This window comes from Phyllobates terribilis, unplaced genomic scaffold, assembly GCF_046119375.1.
Source record: "Phyllobates terribilis strain yellow unplaced genomic scaffold, ASM4611937v1 Scaffold_1__5_contigs__length_1240528914, whole genome shotgun sequence".
NCBI classification, from domain to species: Eukaryota; Metazoa; Chordata; class Amphibia; order Anura; family Dendrobatidae; genus Phyllobates; species Phyllobates terribilis.
This window is the reverse complement of record NW_027362761.1, coordinates 27903468-27925332: the sequence shown is the minus strand read 5'-3', so window position 1 is coordinate 27925332 and position 21865 is coordinate 27903468. Positions and strand designations below refer to the sequence as shown.

The 21865-nt window shown below is 42.6% G+C and overlaps 1 protein-coding gene across 2 annotated transcripts in view; it reads left to right on the top strand.

Annotated features, from left to right (window-relative positions):
* The window catches only part of CELF5 (CUGBP Elav-like family member 5), a 205104-nt gene that overhangs the window by 51927 nt on the left and 131312 nt on the right, over positions 1 to 21865 (top strand). For both annotated transcript variants that reach the window (XM_073660445.1, XM_073660446.1), the window contains exon 2: positions 14240 to 14322. In XM_073660445.1, the coding sequence (XP_073516546.1) occupies positions 14240 to 14322 (83 nt within the window). The remainder of the gene's footprint in view (positions 1 to 14239; positions 14323 to 21865) is intronic.

Genomic DNA, 21865 nt, shown 5'->3' with positions numbered 1-21865 from the left:
GCTTGGTGTAGACTTGATTAAATCACTACTTTATCAGCAGATTACCTGCTGCCAGTTAGTCCTCCATATTCCTGAGCTCTGTATAACCCCTCCCCAGCACTGATTGGCAGATTTCTGCCTATGCACAGTGTACACAGACAGCTGCCAATCAGTGATGTGGGCGGGGTTGCACAAAGCTCAGCATTTAGAGAACTCCTAGATCTGCAGCAGAGAAAACACTGATTTTATCAGAAATACAGCACACAGCTCAGTAAGTCACACAATCACTGGAATCAGGGTCTCTGCCGTCACTACATCATGCTGCTCACAGATGAGGTACCAAAAATCCGGTGACAGATTCCCTTTAATTTATGGTAATGCCATTTGTTTTTATTTGTTTGGTTCATGACAATTCTACAATGAAAAATCATAGTCGTCAAATATGAGAATAAATCCGAACATTTACCCTTTTCAGGATCCTTGTGTGTTTGCTCTGGATGACCTGTCCTGTCATGCATAATATTGACAACCAATTGATTTGAATGGACACTGTGCAAAGTTTAACTTTCCCTGTGGTGACACCACAGGGAAATTAAATCCTTGCTGACAAGTTTCAGCACAGATCAGATTATTACTGGGAGTCACAGCAGGAGGGAAGTTTATCTGCTTATTGTGAAGAGACCCTAACAACTTGTGATTTCTCTAAAGCTCGCCTTACACATGAGATCACCTTCTGCCTATCGAACATCCAAGCGACAGTCATCTCTACCGACTCCTCAATACACATCAACACTGCTCGGCTGAGGGTTCATGTTTTTTCATCCAGGAAAGTAGAGAATCCTGCTGCGTATTTCCTCTGAAAACAAGAGGGTCAGCAGTTGGAAATTGGACATGCTGAAACCTTCTCTTCCTCAGCATTGTCTGTCGGAAGGCCCGCAATACTCATCAGATGGTTGACTGATCCCACAGAAATTGCCATTTTCCAACAGTTTTAATCTTGTGTATGGGGGTCTTAATTAGACAACACTTTTAGGTATATATATACGTAGGTTTAACTGGTTACTACTATTAAACAAAAAAGATGAGCATTTTTATGTACAGTCATGGCTGAAAGTGTAGACACCCTTGAAATTGTTCCAGAAAATTATAACGTGTCCAATTACACATGTTTTGTTATACACATGTATATTTCCTTTGTGTGTATTGGAACAACACAAAAAAACAGAGGAAAAAAGGCAAAGTGGACATAGTTTCACACAAAACCCCAAAAATGGGCTGGACAAAAATGTTGTCACCCTCAAATTAATATTTGGTTGCACACCCTTTGAAATAAATAACTGCAATCAATCGCTTCCTATAACCATCAACAAGATTCTTACACCTCTCAAATGGAAGTTTGGATCACTCTTCTTTTGCAAACTGCTCCAGATGTCTCATATTTGAAGGGTGTCTTCTCCCAACAGTTCTCTTCTCTTTCTGTTCTCCATGCTTAGTGTGGCACACAGAGACACACAACACAAAGATTGAGTCAACTTCTCCCCTTTTTATCTGGTTTCAGGTGGGATTTTCATATTGCCCACACCTGTTACTTGCCACAGGTGAGTTTGAACGAGCATCACATGCTTGAAACAAAGTCGTTTATCCACCGTTTTGGAAAGGTGCCAACAATTTTGTCCAGCCCACAGAAATTATGTCCAATTTGCCTTTTTTTCTCTATCTTTTTTTTGTGTTCTTCCAATACACAGAAAGGAAATAAACATACAGATGCTTCTCACAAAATTAGAATATCATCAAAAAGTTAATTTATTTCAGTTCTTCAATACAAAAAGTGAAACTCATGTATTATATAGAGCCATTACAAACAGAGTGATCTATTTTAAGTGTTTATTTCTGTTAATGTTGATAATTATGGCTTACAGCCAATGAAAACACAAAAGTCATTATCTCAGTAAATTAGAATAATTAACAAAAAACACCTGCAAGGGCTTCCGAAGCGTTTAAAAAGGTCCCATAGTCTGTTTCAGTAGGCTCCACAATCATGGGGAAGACTGCTGACTTGACAGATGTCCAGAAGGCAGTCATGGACACACTCCACAAGGAGGGTAAACCACAAAAGGTCATTGCTAAAGAAGAGTGCTGTATCCAAGCATATTAATGGAAAGTTGAGTGGAAGGAAAAAGTGTGGTAGAAAAAGGTGCACTTCATTTTCTGGAACAATTTCAAGGGTGCCAACACTTTTAGCCATGACTGTATAGCTGTAAATTTTTCCAGATAGATAAAATCTGATCCTTTTCATAGTAATACTCCTTGTAGCTGAAGGCTGTGTGCCCACGTAGCGTTTTTCAAGCGTTTATGCTGCGGAATTTCCGCAGCGGAAACGCTTGTAAAACGCTAGGTAATCCGCACCCCATGGTCCCCAAGGGGATTCCGCATGTTCTATGCACATGCTGCGGATTTTTCCGCAGCGTTTATGCTACGTACAAAAATCCGCAGCATGTCATTTAATTTTGCGGAAGCGCAGCGGAACTCCCGCCATTGACTTGCATTGAGACGCATAGAAACCGCGACTGTACATTTGTACAAGCGGCTTCTATGCGTCTCTATGTGCGGATGGTACCCAGTTCTGGAGGAGAGAAGACTCTCATCCAGACCTGGGTACCATTGTACCTGTAAAAAAAGAATAAAATAACAAATAAAGTTTATACTCACCTGTCCGGCGTCTTCTCTCTGAATGCCAGCAGCGCTGAAGGACCTGCGGTGACGTCACAGTCATGTGACCGCAGGCCCTTCACCGCTCTGTCTCGCGATATGCCGGCAGCCGGGAACTAGACAGGAAGCAGCGCTGCAGCCACGCCGGGCATCGGGGGTGAGTATAGCTTTATTTGTTTTAATTTTTACGGTTCACACTGTATAAATCCATGCTGTTTGCATGGATTTATACAGTGTGACCTAGTTGTCAAGCACTTTCCAAGTGATGCTATCGCCTGGAAAGCCCTTGTCAATCTGCATGCGGAAACGCATGTGAACCCGCATGTGGATCCGCATGTATTCTGCAGGAAAAACGCATGTACAATCTGCATGCGTTTTTTCTGCCAGGGAGATGCAGAAATGCTGCAGAAATTTTCTGCTTCATTTCTGCATCGTGGGCACATAGCCTTAGGCTAAGTGCCTACGATCCAGAAATGCTGCATATTTTTTCCGCTTCTCCCTGGCAGGAAAAACGCATGCGGATTTTACATGCGTTTTTCCCGCCAGGTAGAAGTGTTTGTCAAGCGTTTTTGCATGCATTTCTGCATGCGGGTTATCAAGCGCTTTTCCAAGCGATTTTAGCAGCACTTGGAAAAGTGCTTGACAACTTGGTCACACTATATAAATCCATGCAACCGGCATGGATTTATGCATTGTGACCAAGTAATAGTTAAAAAAAAAAAGAATGGTGAAAAATAAAAAATAAAGATTATACTTACCTTCCGATGGCCCGCGGTCTCCTTCTCCGCTCCGGACGGTCTCCCCGGTGTCTCGCGGTGGTGTGAAGGACCTGCGATGACGTCATTCAGTCATGTGACAGGTCATGCGACCGCCGACGTCCACGTATGGATGAGAGTCTCCTCTTCTGCAGGCCTGGGTACCATCCGCATATTGAGTCGCTTCATATCCGCGTGTGCACATGTAGTGATGCGGATATTAAGCGATTCAATGCAAGTCAATGGCGGCAATTACGCTGCGTGTCCGCAAAATTAATGGACATGCTGCGTATTTTTCCACAATGATAATCCGCAGTGGAAATTTCCGCAGCATGTGCACAGCACATGTGGATTATCATTGGGGAACATGGGGCACGTATTACCAAGCGTTTTTTAAGTGTTTTCGCTGCGGAAATTCCGCTGCAAAAACGCTTGAAAAACGCATAGTGGGCACGCAGCCTTAGAGTAAGTCTGTTTTCACCATGAAAGCTTCTTTAGGCACTTGCCTAAAGTTACATGATAATAGCTTGTTGACTGTTCATTTTATGTATGTGTTATATCGTCATGAACAATGTGTGTGTTTTTTACACAGCATTTATTTTTCAAGATAAATGTATGGAGGAGGGAGAAGAAGGTATAAACTCCGCTTACAAACACCTACATGCCAGCCTGTTGGCAATCTCTAGCTAAAATCTGGAAGAGGATTAGCCTGGAGATCTGTGCCGCTGCATTTTTGACTACTGGTGCTGCTCAAAGATATTTAGTATAGTGTATCTGATATAGAGTAACTCATTAAAGGAATTATCACTTTTTTGACAAGGGTTTCTCCCAAAAAGATGTTGAATTCCCCATAGAACAACCACAGAGGAAATGAAGCATTACGCAGTTCCCAATGAGCTCATTCACTGCTGTGCAGGATCCGAGAGAGATGCTTTATTGGCTATTCGAAATAATGCAAAGATGACTTCAATGAGGAATTCTGGAACAAACATTTGTCTTTCCATCTTGCAGACTAAGCAGGAGGCCAAAAGACTAACTTTTCACCAGATTTTTGATAGATTGTGATAATTGGTCATGAAATCATTTTTCACGTGTTAACAGATTAGCTAGAATATACTGTCGTTTTGGTCTCATGAGCAGTTTTGTTGGAAGTATATGGTGTCTTTGGCCAAAAAAACACATTATCAATAAGTGGTTTGTTTATTAAAATATTGTATATTATTAGAATGCCTTCCGTGTCCTGTACATGTTTTTCACGGACCCATAGACACTGTGATACTGGAGAAAAACGGGTGCGTCTCCGAGAGCTTTGAATGGACACACGGTCGGTGAAAAAACGGATAGAACACTTCCATGCAACACGGACATCTGAATGAGGCCTTACTACTGTTGTCTCTTGTGTTCCATTACTATCCTTTATTCTGGAGAGTATTGCATACGTCTTTTTCTATTTCGCTCCCTACGTTGAGCTATTTGCTTTCAGGATCTTCCCCAGAGTATTAATCCTGTCACAGCAGCACTGGGCCATGTATTGACGACATCCGTTGTCATGCCGTGTCTTTGCATTTTATTATCCTTTTTTAGATTTAAAGAGTTTAACCCTTCACCCTACGTAATCCTTTCCATTTTGAACAAATGGATTTATTATACAGTAAGAATTCAACTTTCAACTCTGCTAAAACCGGGACACTATGCCGAGTGCAATGTTACTGCGGATAATGTGTCCGCGTATGTCGATGTCACCCGAGAAAGTAAAATGGAGAGGTATATAAAAATCACTGGAGCAGTGTAAGTGAGAGAACTGTTACTTTAGGATATAGTTGTCATCTGTTGATGTTTGTTCTTTTAGTATTTGGCTTTAGCTCCTTCATTGCTCTTCATCTTAAAGAGGCCATGCCAATGCATGTCAATGCAAATCAACAAAATCAGCAGATGATACAATGTGTATAGAGGCCACCCAGCAGATGTCTGGGAAGGGGGGATGACAGTGGAGGTGAAAGGGGGTGGATCTGGCAGTGGCTTTCACCCCTCATTGAGAAATTAATGCTTGGCTAAGCAGTCAGGAAGAATAACTGTAAAATAAACAAGCTTTTGGCCATCAGCTATGTCGTATAGGGTCAGCTTTAAATGTCTAAATTCTGGGGGTCAAACCACTTGTTCCCCAGAGATGATTAAAATGGGGGTCCTAGGTCAGTCCCATTGACTTTGACTACAGTGGTGGCATGTATCCTCGACTGCCACTCCATTCAAATTTCACTCCATTTAAAAGTTATTTATGGGAAAACCCAATTAAAAGGCTAGTTACACTGGCTGACCTGCAAACCTAATGGCCACCGGTCGGCTTCATACAAGCCACTTGGCATTCATTTAATAGCTAAACAGGCCGACTCTTTGCCTCTGATACACATAGAACAATCATTAACCCTAGAACGCATGACCATAAAAATCTACACTTTCACATACCTGGGACCTTTTAGGCCCGTGTGCAAATAATAAATAAATGAGCAACTGGAAATGACAAACATCTATATAGCTGAGGAATATGTAGAGTTTCAAAATTCTAACTAAAGAAATCTTGCAGAAATAGAAAACAATTAACAGGGCGGGCCTGCGAGGCCCCAGGTACGCGTTCTAGGGTTAATAGGTTGTTTTGTGCGCATAGGTTATCATTGTTGTCATCAGTCAAAAACAATTTTAAGTAATCCTAACCAGTTCAGGACCAGGCCATTTAACCCCTTTCCTGACAAAGAACTTTTTTTTTTTTTTTCGTATATTCAATTGGAAGATCAGTAAAATTTCATTTCTTGTTCAGATACTTAAATTTTTGCAGATTTGTTTGTGATTAATGGGGGGCTTTTTATATTATTTTCATATTCTGTCTTTTTATTTTTTTTTTAGGCTCTATCAGTGGGAAAATACATCTGTTTTTCACTTTTTATTAGACTAGTATATTAGCCCCAGTTACAGTGTAAGGCTATGTTCACACACGTTGTGTTTTTTTCTGCTGCTAACTTTTCTCTGGCAGGAAAACAGCTGCTTTAAAAACGCAGGTTTTGGTGCGTTTTTTATTGCGTTTTTTTGACCACCCATTACTTCCTATTGGTGAAAAAATGCTGCAAAAACGCAGCAAAAACGCAGGTGCATTTTCTGCTGCAAAAACGCTGAAAGAAGTGACATGCTCTATTTTCCAAAAACACAACCGAGTCACAAAATATGCCGCAAAAAAAAAACGTGTGAACAGAGAATTCTGGTTTCTCATAGACTTTGCTGGTACTGCAAAACGAAGCTGAAAATTTGCATAAAAATCTGCAGCAAAATACGCTGCAAAACCCAACGTGTGTGAACATAGTCTAAAGGTGGTCTTCTGGCTGCATAGCAGAGGTGCCTGGTTCTCCTAGGACCCAGCAGCTACAGTCCCCTCCATAGACCCCGCAATCATATGTCCACTAGGTCAGGAGGAGGAAGCACCATTAGCACACCCTATATGCTCTATATATATCGCTTGTTCATTGCTGTGTGATTAGATGGTAACCGTTCCTGCTTTCTTTATGGGGAGCTTGGCTGTGCTTGATAGCAAGCTCTCTTCTGCCACAAGTGCACAATTGTGTACAGCTGCTCTACAATGCTGTTATGTTTTAGGACATAACTACAAAACAGATCGTGGACCCCCTGAAGTCTTTGTGTGTTCCACAAGTAGTTACAAATCATTTCACCCAACAAATGAGCACTTTGTTGATTCGCCAGGTGATCGGTAGCCTGTTTACACTGACCAACAAGCATCCTTGCATCATTTACTCATGATAATTGGCCAGAGTAAATGCACCTTACATTGTAAGACCTGTGGCTGAAAACTAATGCTGATCAGCTACATATTTTCCGATAGTTGGTTTTTAATAGCCTTTTTAGATGGCTAACTGTGCTTCCAAAATGCACAGAATGATCAGTAATTGCTATGTGTGCATAGATTATTCTTGGCAGCATAGGCCTTGTTTACACAGGATGATGTGCCGCTGAGAGTGTTAAGCAAACTCATTTTTCATTTCACCTGACGAACAAGCGTTTTGCTGGTCCCCTAGGTGATTGGCAAGCTGTTTACATGGCTCAATTATCAGGAAATGAGCGATCCTAGGAAAGCTTGTTTCTGATAACAGTGCCATGTACATACAGGTTAAGGCTTCCTGCACATGGCAGAGCCACAGCGTCGTAGGCACTCTGTATTCTGATGTATGATGCGCCCATATGGAGCTATAGCGTGAAGTAGCAATGTCCTGTAAACTAGGCCTGACTGAACATGGGACATGTTATTTCCTGTTGGATTAATGCATAATCTGATAGAGAAATTCTTTGTAAATCTTAATATCAATTTAGAGACCTACTGAGTGGTAGCAGGGCCATACTGGCTGTACTCATCTTTTTTCCTTTGATCATAACAGTCTATAGTAGATGGAAGCCAGGGTTACAGGAAAAGAAGGCAGGGGGCCTATGTTAATGTATTCAGCCTGTCTAGAGCCATGCCTCCTCTATCATATTTGTAACATATGTCTATCCTTCACTGTGGCTACATTTTTAGTTTGTAGACCCCATTTGTGCCCGTGTGAGTGCTGTGACCCTACATCATTTTGATGATACAATTCTTCCCTTTTATCTCTTTCTGCATTATAAACATGGACACACAGTCTCTCCTTACTATCTACTCCATACTTGCCACCTGCTTATCTGCTTTTTCCCGTCTATTTGTGTCTTTGTACATTCACATTTCTCTCACAGCCTGTGTTCTACTATTTTCCCTTTCTAGCCAATCTGTCCCTTTTACAACCCCCCTCTCTCAGGTCCCCAGCTGGCTTATGGCTGTAAGGGAAATCCCCCTTGTGTTCCTACCTCTAAAGCCATGCCTAGCAGATAGAAAGCTCCTAGCCTTCTAGCTACAAAGCTCCTTTCCTCATGCTTGGAATGGGTTAATGAGATGTTCTGAGGGAGGGGGAGGGTGTTTTCCTTTTTTTTGCTCCCAATTTTTTCATTTTAATTGTTTTGTTTTTTTTGTTACCTGGAGGAGATGGTATTTCAGGCGTTTCCATGGAAACATATCCTTCCCATGTAATGAAGATGCTTGCGATAAAGACAGAAAAATCCCTTTTCCCGCCCCTGCCCCCATCCTCCAAATACACAGCCTTTAAGGGTGGTCTCGCAGAGCGACATTGCATTTTAAGGAGGTGTCAAAAAGCCGCATGTCAAAAATCTTGCCCATTTTTGCTTTTTTACCAGCACATCCAACCAAAGGAATTTAATTCAGCTGGCACTGGAAAAGAGTGTCTTATTGACATTTAATCTTTTCTTACTCCTAAGGAATAACATTTATTGAACTATCTGCTTTCGCACAAAATGGGAACTGTTCATACTAGTTTTGTATGCCATGAATCTTAAAATCAGGAAATGCAACTATAGTTTGAGGTTGTATGTGTGTATGTATGTCTATATATAATATATATTATACCTATATATATTAATTATACACACACACATACAGTACTGTGAATATATTTTAGGCTGGTATGGAGGCAAAACTGCTGCAAACATAGAATGCCTTCAAACGTAGAAGTATAGTTTATTTTTATCAATTAACAAAATGTAAAGTGAATGAACAAAAATGAATCTAAATCAAGCAATATTTGCTGTGACCACCCTTTTACTCCAAAGCAGCATGAAAGCCTCAATTCTTCTAGGTACACTGGCACACAATTTTTGAAGGAATTTGGCAGGGGAGGTTGTTCCAAACATTTTGGAGAACTAACCACTGGTCTTTGGATGTGGACTTGTGCAAATCACTCTCTCTTCATGTAATTCCCGTCAGACCCTGCAATCAGAGCTCTTTGGGGGCCATATCATCTCTTCCCGGACTTCTTGTTTTTCTTTATGCTAAAGATAGTTCTTAATGGCATAGGCTGAATGTTTGGTGTCGTCCTGCTGCAAAATTAAATTTCAACCCAGTCAGATGCCTCCTTAATGCTACTACATGTTGGTGAAGTATATGCCTGTATTTATCAGCTTTGAAGACACCATTAATCCCAACCAAATTTCTAGCACCATTTTCTGAAATGCAACCCCAGACTTACAAGGGAATCTCTACTATTATTCGCTGTTGCCCACAGACACTCATTATGGTACTGGTCTCCAGCCCTTTGGTACACAAACTGCCTTCTATTACAAACACATATTTTACATTTTAGCTCATCAGTTCGGAGCACCAGCTGACACTTTTCGGCACCCCAGTTCCTATGTTTCTGTGTATAGATGAGCCGCTTAGCCTTGTTTCCATGTTAAAGGTATTTTTGGATGCATTTCTTCCCAGAAGACCACTTCTGGACAGTCTTCTCCAAACAGTAGATGCGTGTTGCTAGGTCCCACTATTTGCTACCAGCTCTGAGCTGATAGCACTGCTGGGCCTTTTCTGATTTTGAAGGTAAGTAAGCATGAAGTGTCTTTCATCTACTGCACTAAGTCTCTTTGGCTGACCATTGCTTTACCATCCTTATCATTGCCAATTTCGTGGGGCTTCTTCAAAAGAGTTTGAACAGCACAAACTGAAACCCCAGTCTAGAAATCTTTGTCTGGGAGAGACCTTGCTGATGCAGTATAACTACCTTGTGTCTTGTTATGCTCAGTCTTGCCATGGTGTATAATGTGTGACATTAAACTGTTCCTTACCCATTTTTAATCCTAGTACACAGCTGTTTCTGTTTCAGTTAATAACTCTGTTTCAACCTATATATAAAAACGATGATCATTATTACCTGTTTGGTATAATTGGTTACTCGATCAACAGATTATAATCCTACAAAATCTCTGACTTTTTGCAAGTATACCTAAAAGCATTTATGTGGCTTTGAAGGCAAAGGAACAGCAAATATTGATTTGATTTAGATTTCTCATTCACTTTGCATTTACCGTATTTTTCGGACTATAAGACGCACCCCAAATTTTGGGGTGAAAAATAGGGGTCCATCTTATAGTCTGAATAGGTACGGTATCTTACCTGGGGGGCGGTGGAGCGAGGGTCACAGGAGGTAGGGTCCTTCAGGAAGCCGGCGAAAGTGGAGGAATACTGGATGCAAGAAGCCGGTGTTCCAGCAGCGCGAGTTGCGGTGGTGGTGGAGCAGGATCGCAGGGCCCTCCGTTCCCTGCCTCAGGAACCTGGCGGCTGCAGCAGAAGAAGTGAGATGCTGTGGGGCCTGTGTTTGGCTGGGACCTGTGCCTGGCTGGGACCTGTGCCGGGCTGGGGCCTGTGCCGGGCTGGGGCCTGTGCCGGGCTGGGTCTGGGACCTGTGCCTGGCTGGTTCCTTTGCTGGGCTCGGGCCAAGGCCCGGCCGGGTGCCTGTGCAGGGCTGGGGCCCTTCGACTGGTCGGGGGCCTGTGCAGGGCTGGGGCCCTTAGACTGGCCGGGTGCCTGTGTAGGGCTGGGGCCCTTAGCCTGGCCGGGGGCCTGCGCAGGGCTAGGGCCCTTAGCCTGGCCGGGGGCATGTGCAGGGCCAGGGGCCCTTAGCCTGGCCGGGTGCATGTGTAGGGCCGGGTACCTGTGCAGGGCTGGGGCCGGGACCTGTGCCAGTCTGGGGCCTTTGTCGGGCTGTGAGCGGCGTTGGGTGGTGAGGCACAGCGGCGTGTGCGGGCTTCTGATGTCCGCGGCCATCTTCCTAAAGCTGTGATCTACAGGAAAATGGCCGCCGGAGCTCCCGTTCTTTGCATGCGCCGGCTCAGGTGGCCATTTTCCTGTAGATCTCAGCCTCAGTAAGATGGCTGCACACACCGGAAAGCCGCGTAGGCCGCCCTGCTTCACCGCCTGACGCCGCTCACAGCCAACCATAATTTTTAATATTTGCCAGGATAATGAGAGAGAGAGAATATTTTAAGGCATTTTTATTACTTACTGCAAAGTCAAAATTTTACATACACTAAGATTACTATGCCTTTAAACAATACTGGACTGCCCATATGATGATGTAATGTGTTTGGAAGCTTCTGATATTTTTTTGGCAACATCTGAGTTAATTAGAGACACACCTGTGGATGTATTTTAATGCACACCTGAAACACACTGTTTCTTTGTGTAGCATCATGGGAAAGTCTAAAGAAATCAGCCAAGATATCAGGAAGAGAACTGTGGACTTGCACAAGGCTGGCTCATCCTTGGGTTCAATTTCAAGATACCTGAAGGTACCTCGTTAATCTGTACAAACAAGATGGGAATGTCCAGCCATCATACCGCTCAGGAAGGAGACGATTTCTGTGTCCCAGAGATGAGCGTGCTTTGGTCCAACATGTGCATATAAACCCAAGGACAAAAGCAAAAAATCTTGTGAAGATGATGGCGGAAGCTGATAAGATTGTGTCAATAACCACAGTGAAACGAGTACTGTATCAACATGGGCTGAAAGGCCACTCTGCCAGGAAGGAACCATTGCTCCAAAAGAAACATAAAAATGCCAGATTAATGTTTGCAAATGCACACAGGAACAAAGACCTTAATTTTTGGAGACGTCCTGTGGTCTGACAAAACTAAAATTGAACTTTTTGGGCATAATGACCAATGGTGGAAAAAGGGAGAAGCTTGGAAGCCTAAGACCACCATCCCAACTGTGAAACATGGGGTGGCAGCATCATTTTATGAGGTTGTTTTTCTGCAGGAGGGACTGGTACACAAAATAGATGGCATCATGAGAAAAGAAGATTATGTGGCAATACTGAAGCAACATCTTAAGACATCAGCCAGGAAGTTAAAGCTTGGGCGGAAATGAGTCTTCCAAATGGACAATAACCCGAAGCATATGAATGGTAACAAAGTGGCTTAAGGATAACAAAGTCAATGTTTTGGAGTGGCCATCACAAAGCCCTAATCTCAATCCTATTGAAAATTTATGGGCAAAGCTGAAAAGGCAGGTGCGAGCAAGGCGACCTACAAACCTGGATCAGTTTCACCATTTTTGTCAGGAGGAATGAGCCCAAATTCCGACCAACTATTGTGAGAAGGTTGTGGAAAGATATCCCAAACGTTTGACACAAGTCATTCAGTTTAAGGGCAATGATACCAAATACTAATGAAATGTATGTAAACTTTTGACTTTGCAGTAAGTAATAAAAATGCCTTAAAACATTTTCCCTCTCTCATTATTCTGCCATTTGGCAAATATTAAAAATGATGGTAATCCTAATTGACGTAAAACAGGAAAGGTTTATTCTGATTTCATGTCATATATTGGGAAAAACAAGCATATGTGTCTTTTTATATAGTGTATGTAAACTTCTGGTTTCAACTGTATATATATAAAATTAGTATATATGTATATATACAGTACAGACCAAAAGTTTGGACACACCTCATTTAAAGATTTTTCTGTATTTTCATGACTTTGAAAATTTTACATTCACACTGAAAGCATCAAAACTATGAATTAACACATGTGGAGTTATATACTTAACAAAAAAGTGTGAAACAACTGAAAATATGTCTTATATTCTAGGTTCTTCAAAGTAGCCACCTTTTACTTTGATGACTGCTTTGCACACTCTTGGCATTCTCTTGATGAGCTTCAAGAGGTAGTCACCGGAAATGGTTTTCACTTCACAGGTGTGCCCTGTCAGGTTTAATAAGTGGGATTTCTTGCCTTATAAATCGGGTTGGGACCATCAGTTGTGTCAGGTGGTCTGTACTGTATATATATACATGTGTATATATATATATATATATATATATATATATGTGTGTATATATATATATATATCTCCCACCATTGGTTCGGTGGAAAATCATGGCCTGGCTGCTTTCTTCGTACTAAATGGATTGTCATCTACTCAGACAATCCTTACTTAGTTACTATATTACCCCGAATAAAATAGAAACAGCCTCCATCCGGCGCCTTTACAGAGACTTTGGCGCTGAGTCTCCCAGGACTCGCGTTACATTGTTATACCAATCAGAGGCTGCTTCACAATCACTTCCTTTGGACGTACCTGACATTCAGAGGAGGTAAGAGAGCATCAGCAGCTCTCACTTCTTCCGGGTGCCAGTTTTTTCCGAAGAAAGTGAGAGTAAAGCGGCTGCTGATTGGCTACAGGAATCACGAGGCACAACAACATCATACAAGCTCCGATGTAGTCATCCCTGGAATGGCATCGGCAACCAAAGGCGAGTATAGGCTGCTTTTATTTTATATGGGGTGTGGGAAGGCTACTCACTTGGGTGCGTGGTGAGGTGGCACAGGAACCATTTCCATTTAAATGTCCATGCTGATTTATTGGTGCGTCATAAACCATGCCACAAGTAAAGGAAAGCAAACTGCCTTCAGTGCAGGTAAAACAAAGTAAACAGTTCTTAACAAAGTCACTTTAGAGACAGTCCAGGACACACAGGTTGTGTAGCGTCCAGTATATGGCTCAGTCTGGAGATAACACATAGGATTCTTAACTCCACACACACACCCTGTGTCAAACAAACAGACTCCATTTTACCCTTAAAACCTGGCCCAGATGCACAAAACAAGCCTCTTAGTAAAATGTGCACTAGAGCAATACTCCAGGACTACATCAGAGGACAACCACCACTGTGATACATATCTCCCATCAACTATGTATCCGGTAGCCTCCTTAAAGGGTGAATATAGCAATTGAGAAGGGGTTGACTGAGTAGTGGACAACCCCTTTGGAATAATATATTTTGCAGAGTGAACCACTTCTTGTTTGTATGTTAGCACGCACATAGTGCCCTGTAAATGAAATAATATATGTCTCTCTCTCATTCCATTCCTCAGGCTGTGCCTTCCTCACATACTGTGCCAGAGACTCAGCCATAAAAGCACAAACGGCTCTGCACGAGCAGAAGACTCTTCCTGGGGTGAGTGAAAATTGCATAGACTGATCATGGTTTGAGGTTTAGGGTTAGGGTCAATGTCAGTGACAGCATTCAGAGAAGACAGAATGGGTTTAAATTACATTCAACTGCATGGCAGCCTCCTGTATCATTTACATAATGATTGTGTGTTGCTGTAGGAATCTATAGAATGATGGGCTATCAATCAAAGGTTTCATGTGAACAGAACATTTTATAAACATTAAGGTGCTCAGCAGAGCATGTCATAAGAAGAAAGTGATATATGCTGGGATCTGCACTGAGTCTTTCTAGTTCCAGGGGAAAATATGCATTATAAACACATTGCGCAAGGATTTTTGGAATAATGAACGTTTCCCATTGGGATTGGTGGAGAATATTATAATGAATAGATATAAAATGTTATTCTATATTAAGTTTGATAACCGCATTGATGTGGATTCCATAACTGTTTATGAGGTCTATAGGGACACAAAAATCTCATAAATCATGCCCTGAATGTGTTTCATTTAATTTAGATGCTGAAAAAAGCTATGGTTCTTCTTTTCCATTAGGCATATCATAACCTTTATGTGGTTGTGTAGGTAATACAATTAATAACAAGCAAAAAAAAGCAAGCAATTGGCAGTATATGTATCTTTTCTAGGTATGCCAACACACTTCACTAAATCTCTGTTAGTTGAATTTAGATTCAGTTACATTGCAGCCACATACAGTATATCACAAAAGTGAGTACACCCTTCAAATTTTTGTAAATACTTTATTGTATCTTTTCATGGGACAACACTGAAGATAGGACACTTTGATACATTGTGAAGTAGTCAGTGTACACCTTGTGTAACACTGTAAATTTTGTGTGCATTCTAAATAACTCAACACACAGCCATTAATGTATAAACTGCTGGCAACAAAAGTGAGTACACCCCTAAGTGAAAATTGCACAATTGTGCCCAAATAGTCAATATTGTGTACGCACCATTATTTTCAAGCACTGCATTATTTTCAAGCACTCTTGGGCATGGAGTTCATCGGAGCTTCACAGGTTGCCACTGGAATCCTCTTCCTCCATGACAAACTCATGGAGCTAGTGGATGTTAGAGACCTTGTGCTACTCCACCTTCCATTTGAGGATGCCCCACAGATGCTCAATAGGGTTTAGGTCTGGAGACTTGCTTGGCCAGTCCAGCACCTTTACACTCCATTTCTTTAGCAAGACAGTGGTCGTCTTGGAGGTCTGTTTGGGGTCGTTATGTTGGAATACTGCCCTGTGGCCCAGTTTCTGAAGGGAGGGGGATCATGCTCTGCTTCAGTATATCACAGTACATGTTGGCATTCATGGTTCCTTCAATGAACTGTAGCTCCCCACAGCCAGCAGCACTCATGCAGCTCCAAACCATGATGCTACCACCACCATGCTTGACTGTAGGCAAGACCCGTATCTTTGTACTCCTCACCTGGTTGCTGCCACACACACTTGACACCATCTGAACCATATAAGTTTATCTTGGTCTCATAAGACTACAAGACATGGTTCCAGTAATCCATTTTCTTAGTCTACTTGTCTTCAGCAAACTGTTTGTGGGCTTTCTTGTGCACCATCTTCAGAAGAGGCTTCTTTCTGGGACAACAGCCATGCAGACCAATTTAATGCAGTGTGCGGTGTGTGGTGTGTGGTCTGAGCACTGACAGGCTGACACACCCATGTAACCTCTGCAGCAACGCTGGCAGCACTCATATGCCTATTTTGAAAAGACAACCTCTGGATATGGCGCTGAGCACATGCACTCAACTTCTATGGTTGACCATGGCGAGGCCTGTTCTGAGTGGAACCTGTCTTGTTAAACACCTGAATGATCTTGGCCACCGTGCTGCAGCTCAGTTTCAGGGTGTTTGCAATCTTCCTATATCTTACGCCATCTTTATGTGGAGCAACAATTATTTTTTTCAGATCCTCAGAGAGTTCTTTGCCATGAGATGCCATGTTGAGCTTCCAGTGATCAGTATGAGAGCAATAACACCAAATTTACCACACCTGCTCCCCATTCACACCTGAGACCCTGTAACACTAATGAGTCACCTGACACCAGGGAGGGAAAATTGCTAATTGGGCAGAATTAGGCCATTTTCTCTTAGGGGTGTACTCACTTTTGTTGCCAGCGGTTTAGAAATTAATGGCTGTATGTGAGTTATTTAGAGAGCACACAAAATTTACACTGTTATACAAGCTGTACACTGCCTACTTTACATTGTATCAAAATGTCATATCTTCAGCGTTGTCCCATGAAAAGATATAAAAAAATATTTACAAAAATATGAGGGGTGTACTCACTTTTGTGATATACTGTATATGGAGGTAATATGCCAGGGTTGATATGTGCAAAAGGGTAATAACTTGAGTACAGTATTTTTCTATACAGTATTGGACAACTACAAGAAGATATATACTTAAAGTGCATTTTGTGTCTAAAAATGTGATAGCATATATATTATTATATTTCTAGAATAATTTTTCCCCTAAATTCCACTAGCTCACCAGAGGATGTTAAAGGGGTCGTCCACTACTTATTATTCCCCCCACAATGTATCCCCCCGGGGCCCATAAGTGTCTTTGTAATTACATTCTGTTGCAGTTACTGTCTGTGAGCGGCGCTATCGCTGGTTGCTCACAGGTATCACGTGACCCCCGGCTGCAGCCGGCTCTGACATCCGCTGACGTCGCGACAAGTCCAGGCTGCAGCCGAGGGTTCCGCGTTCCACCGGTGGATGCTGGGTTGTGGGTGGGGTTACCCCCCCCCCCCACGTCACACCCGGCATCCACCGTGATCTCTGCCTCTCCCCATTCATTGGGACAGCGCGTGGTGGATGCTGGGTGTGACGCGGGGAATAACCCCGCCCACAATCCAGCAGCCGCCGCGGGGGCCCCAGCACTGAGTCACGCCTCACTTGTCGTGACGTCAGCGCGGGGTCACGTGATGCCTGTAAGCGGCCACTGATAATGCCGCTCACAGGCAGAACCTGCAACAGAAGGTAATTACTTAGACACTTATGGGCCCTGGGGGGATACATTGGGGGCATAATAAAAAGTTGTGGCCAACTTCTTTAAGGACATTAGTAGGACCGACCCCATCTGAATAGTAGAAATGTGTCAGATTAATTTTTATTAGCACAAATAATAAAGGAGACATTTGATTGTTTGCTATGCCCTAATAGCAAGGCTGTGTGCCTACAATGCGTTTTTTAAGCGTTTCTGCAGCGGCAAAAACGCTGCAGAAACGCTTAAAAAACGCATGGTAGAAGGCCTGCCATGTTCCCCAATGATAATCCCCATGTGCTGTGCACATGCTGCGTACATTTCCGCTGTGGATTATCATTGCGGAAAAAAACGCAGCACTACCAATTATTTTGCGGAAGCTTGGCGTTTTCGCCGCCATTGACTTGCATTGGAACGCATGGATTCCGCATTACTGGATCTGTACATGCAGAATCCAAACGTTTCAATGTGCGGATGGTACCCGGTTCTGGAGGACAGTAGACTCTCCTCCGGACCCGGGTACCATAGAACCTGTAAAAAAAAGAATAAAATAAAAAATAAATATTATATTTACCTTCTGACGGCCCTCGCTGCGCTTGTCCTCCCTTGCCGGCAGCTCGTGGTGGACTAAAGGACCTTCGCTGATGTCATAGTCATGTGACGGGTCACGCGACGCTGACGTCGGCAGGTCCTTCAGTGTACTGCGAGCTGCCAGCAGCCAGGACGGAGCGAAGCAAGACAGCGCGGGCCATCAGAAGGTAAGTATAGATTTATTTTTTTATTTTTTACCATTCTTTCGGTCACACTATATAAATCCATGCCGTTTGCATGGATTTATATAGTGTGACCAAGTTGACAAGCACTTTCCAAGTGATGCTAAAATCGCTTGGAAAGTGCTTGACAACCCGCATGCGGAAATGCATGTGAAGAATTCTTCACATCCGCATGTCCCTGGCGGGAAAAACGCATGTACAATCCGCATGTACAATCCACATGTACAATCCGCATGCGTTTTTTTCTGCCAGGGAGATGCAGAAACGCTCAGGAAAAAATCCGGAGCATTTCTGCATCGTGGGCACATAGCCTAATACTTAGCTAGTTGGGCACAGGGTCAAGAAGTGCTATCAGGGGAGCGCAGGTACTTGTTGCCTGTAGCTTTAGACTCTGATAACTTGGCCAAATAAATAAGACTTAAAAGGCATATAATTTGAATCATAATGATAAGGCTTTTGTGCTGATCAAATTTTCTCTTAAAGCTTTACAACAACTAAAATACAGTTTCTCTACTAAATCTGCAGTATATGTCATGAGTTTCAGGAGCACATATTATCATTTTAGAGGGTAACTATACTGTCAAATAACTTTTCAGAATACGCTGTTCTGGGTATGTAAATCACAAATACACCTCTATGATTTGTATTCAGCATTTTCACAAATTTTCACCTCTGTAGGCTTTTCCTCTAATTTGCAATTGACTCTAAGCTCTTGGGAGGAGACTAGCTGCTATTATGTTTGCCATACACAACACAGAGGGGGATTCCTGCTCTTCAATCCTTAGTTAACACACAGAGAGAAGCAACAGCATGGAGGACATTATAAAGCAGTACTCAGCAGTATATATGTGAATCCAGATCCTGGATGAGGTACGATACTTGTTAGAGAGAGCCACATAATCTTTCTGTCTCTCCCTCTGCCTGTTCTCTAACTCTGCTCCCTACAATTCACCCCGCCCCCACTCTGTATATAATATAGGAGGAGGTGCAACATGACACTTCATTGTACTGGCAGTCCATCTGGTCTTGAGCAAAATGGGGTTGAGTTGCTTTTTTCAGAGTGGAAGGTGAGTTCAGGAGACAGGGGGTAGAGAAAAAAGTGGTTCAAAGTGGGGAAGGAAGGAGAATTATCTGATAAGATATATTATAATATTTTGTATATTCCCTTGTACTTTTGCTTTGACAAAGTTTATTGAAAATCCAATTTAATCTGGGATCTCAAATTGATATTAGGAAGACAAGAATAAAAGCAATTAAAAAATAATATAATGAGACAAACAACAAATAAATGGCATCACTCCAGAGGAGTGTTTACATTCCATCATGTAACCATGTCTTCATACATGCAAGGATCTGCCAGTGAACCCTAAAGATCCTAGATGGAATCTGTAATAAAATGCAGAAGCTTTCTAAGGGTGTGTGCACACATTCAGGATCTGCAGCAGAAAGTTCTGCTACATGTTGGCAGGATTGGCAGGAAAAACACTGGGTAAAATGCTTGTAATTATTTTTATATTTTTAGATCAGACTTTTCTGAACTCGGCGATACAACATGCTGTGTGTGTGGTTTTGTTTTTCATTTTTTTAATATCTTTATTTTTAATGGGGGGAAAATGGGGGTGGTTTGAAATGTTTTTTTTTTTTTTCATATTTTTTAAAACTTTTCTTTTTACTTTCCACTGTTCTTGTTAGTCCCCTTAGGGGACTTAAAGCTGCGATTATATGATCATTTGTGCAATGTATAATTACTGCATACAGTCTCCTTTCAAGCCCGGCCACAGGTAGGGTTTCAGAGGAGCTCCGTAATGACAGGCATGGGGGTCTGCAGCAGACCCCCCAACTGTCATAGTAACACATCGGCTAACCGTGAGCACAATCACGGGTATGTTGATGTGTGCATGGAATGAGGCGCCCCCATTCCGCCCCGTGAGCCCTCTCCATACACCCACTTATGGCTTGCGCTGTCCGGAGCATGTTGTGAAGGGGTTAATATGTTGCAATCATCATATTATATAGCACTGTGTACTTACAATTGCTCATTTTGCCTTTATACCCAGATAATTCATTTGTTTTCCATTAGGTCTATGACATCATGTGATTAAAAACTGATTAGCTGAATCCTTCTAAGCTCTATGTAGAAACAGGAGGTCAGTTTTCCCTGCATGAGTCATAAGTCAATGCAAAAGTCCCTGGCAGGGGGAGGAGCGGAGCAGCTGGGTCAGGAGTTGAAGAGGGGGATGACTCTTGCAAGCTAAAGAGACTTACTGTTTCTACATAGATCAGAGAAAAGAGAATTGACTGGGTAGAAAAGCGAAATGAGCAATTGTAAGTACACAGTGCCATATAATATGATGATTACAATGTATTAAGAGGATAAAAACTTTGATGGGGCAGCTTGTTTAAATTACCTATTAGAAATGGCTGATCTGTCATTAAAGGGAACCTATCACGTGAAAAAACTCTATTAACCTGCAGATATGGGGTTAATCTGCAGATTAATAGTGTTTGAAGTGCGCCCCATACTTAGAGCCCTACCGGTGGGAGGAAATGAACTTTCTTCATTCAGTCACTTGAAGGGAGCCTGTTACGTGAAAAAACGCTATTAACCTGCAGATATAGGGTTAATCTGCAGGTTAATAGCATTCTGAACCTACCCTGCACATGCACTTAGAGCCCCGCTGCCAGGAGGAAATACACTTTCTTCATTCAGTCACAGGGGTGGCGCCGGCGTGGGATTAGTCACCGCTATGTGTATAGAGAGTGGCGACTTTAACCATGCCCCCGGAACTGACTGACAGCAGGCTTAGCAGTCAGTGACGGGGGCGCAGTTACAGCCGCCGCTCTCTATACACTCTATCTAGCGGTGACTGATCCCACGCCGGCGCCACCCCTGTGACTGAATGAAGAAAGTGTATTTCCTTCTGGCAGCGGGGCTCTAAGTGCATGCGCAGGGTAGGTTCAGAATTCTATTAACCTGCAGATTAACCCTATATCTGCAGGTTAATTGCGTTTTTTCACATAACAGGCTCCCTTCAAGTGCTGCACATCAACTATAGTATAATGAGCAGTGACTGTAGCCACTCCATGCATGCTGCTCCCATGACTGAAAGTGGGGCTCCCAGGAGAAAATGTTTGTTTTCTCCCAGTAGCAAAACTTTAAAGTGGTTATCTGAGAGTATTTTTTTTTTAACTATGGGCTTAAAAATTTACAGGCAGGACCACAAGGTAGTTGCTAAATACCTGCCTGTTGTACCTGCCACAATTTCTGCTGGCTTGGAGCAATTATGGACCTCACCTGCCATCGATTCTGTAGCTTCCGACAATGTCACATTGACAGAGCAGCTCTTCCTCTTCCGGGCTGCTCTGTTGATGGGGCATGACTGCCAATGGCCATGCTATTCGCTGCCTAACTATGGGAAGCCAGCTGTCAATCAGCATGATACTGGCAGCCAAGCCCTGTTTACAGAGCAGCCCGGAAGAGGAAGAGCTGCTCTGTTGACATGAAACGCAGAATCGCTTGCAGGAACTGTAAAAAATCGCTCTGAGCCATCGCCAGGTAGAGTTTGCAGGTAGTTACCAAATACATGTCTTTCTGAGGAAACAGGTTCTGTTTAATTCTAGTTTATTATGAAGAGTATTCAGATGAATTACAAAAAAATTGCAAAGTTATTATTTGCCATGAAAATCAACTTAATCTCAAAGCCCCCATTTCCACTGAATTTCAGCCCTACCACAAACTGACATG